Source organism: Priceomyces carsonii, assembly GCF_900007245.1.
Source record: "Priceomyces carsonii strain CBS4050 genome assembly, scaffold: Debaryomyces_carsonii_scaffold_6, whole genome shotgun sequence".
NCBI lineage: Eukaryota > Fungi > Ascomycota > Pichiomycetes > Serinales > Debaryomycetaceae > Priceomyces > Priceomyces carsonii.
In genome coordinates, this window is record NW_026946679.1 from 234168 (window position 1) to 235550 (window position 1383).

The 1383-nt window shown below is 38.1% G+C and overlaps 1 protein-coding gene across 1 annotated transcript; it reads left to right on the forward strand.

The window, feature by feature from the left end:
• Positions 1–204: 204 nt before the first annotated feature.
• Positions 205–1143, forward strand: PEX19 (Pex19p; the record flags this gene model as incomplete). Its single annotated transcript, XM_062955214.1, has 1 exon — positions 205–1143. The coding sequence occupies one exon, from the start codon at positions 205–207 to the stop codon at positions 1141–1143; it is 939 nt and encodes a 312-aa protein (XP_062811840.1).
• Between the last annotated feature and the right edge of the window lie 240 nt (positions 1144–1383).

Below are 1383 nucleotides of genomic sequence, written 5' to 3' on the forward strand. Positions count from 1 at the left end.
CCTCACAATAGAAAGTAGCATACTAGTGGTTTTACCGTAATAGCTTGAAATCAGTTTTCGTGTCCTTCTTCAAATTCGAGCTTAATCAGATATTCGTCCCCACTATAATATCAGAGGACAGGGCACTCAAATAACACAGAAACGCAGAATTAATAAACTATTTGTATTCATTTTTCCATCTAGCTGAAGTAACAGTGATACATCATGTCATTGGAAGAGAAAACGGAAAAGAAGCCTTCTGAAACGGATACTAAAGTAACACCCTCTTCATTGAATCGAGATTCAGAAGTTGACAACCTAGATGATTTGGATGATTTGGATGATTTATTGGACGATTTTGCGGACGATGTGTTGAGTAAGCCACCAGGATCTGCAGCTGCTGAGGGTACCAAAGAGAAGACATCTTCTGAAACAAGCCCATTCAACACTAACATAGAGGATTTGGTAAAGGATTTGAATATTGAAGATCCTGATACGAAGAAACAGTTTGAACATTTAGTCAAGCAATTTGAAAATGAACACAAGGATGATGTTGATAAGCTTGACCAAAATCCAGATTTTGATTCTGTAATGAAGGATACGATACAAAGAATGAAAAAGTCAGGAAAAGACATCGATGAACAATTGAAAGAGGACCCTGCAGGCACTAATCCAGAGGATATGCTTTCTCAGCTCTTATCGGGACTTGGTGGATCTGGAGGAGGTGATATGGATATGTCTAAACTTCTTGTAGATATGTTAGAGCAATTATCCTCTAAAGAGGTTTTATATGAGCCCATGAAAGATCTCAGTTCAAAGTTTCCAGATTATTTGGAGGAGAAGAAAGAAACTCTTTCTGCAGATCAACACGATAACTATAAGAAGCAATATGAGATCTCGAAACAAATTGTGGCGATTTTCGAGGAACCAGAGTATAACGACGATGATAGTAAGAAGAGAGAGACTGTGAACTCATTGCTTGAAGAGTTACAAGAATTGGGTCAGCCTCCGACGGAGCTTGTTGGAGACGCCGGAGACTTCCCTGGATTGGGAGGATTGGGGGGATTAGGATCCGGCGGTGGAGCAAACGATTTTGACTTTAGCGATAAAGATATACCTAAGGATCTCGAAAAAGAGCTTGAAGAAGGTTGCAAACAAACATAGATTGTCTTAATGAAATTCTAAATATTTGAATGAATTGTATTTAATATATATAATATCTATAGTGTGCTAAATTTCCAATCCACTTTTACTAGAGAAGGCCCTGTAATATTCCAACATACTCTCACCTATACCTTTAGAAACTCCTTTCAATGCATGATCAAAATGTCTTTTCTTAACTTCATTTGTTTCTTTGTCTTCCATAATTGCAGCTAGCCCTGCTTCTTGGCAAATTAGGGCCAC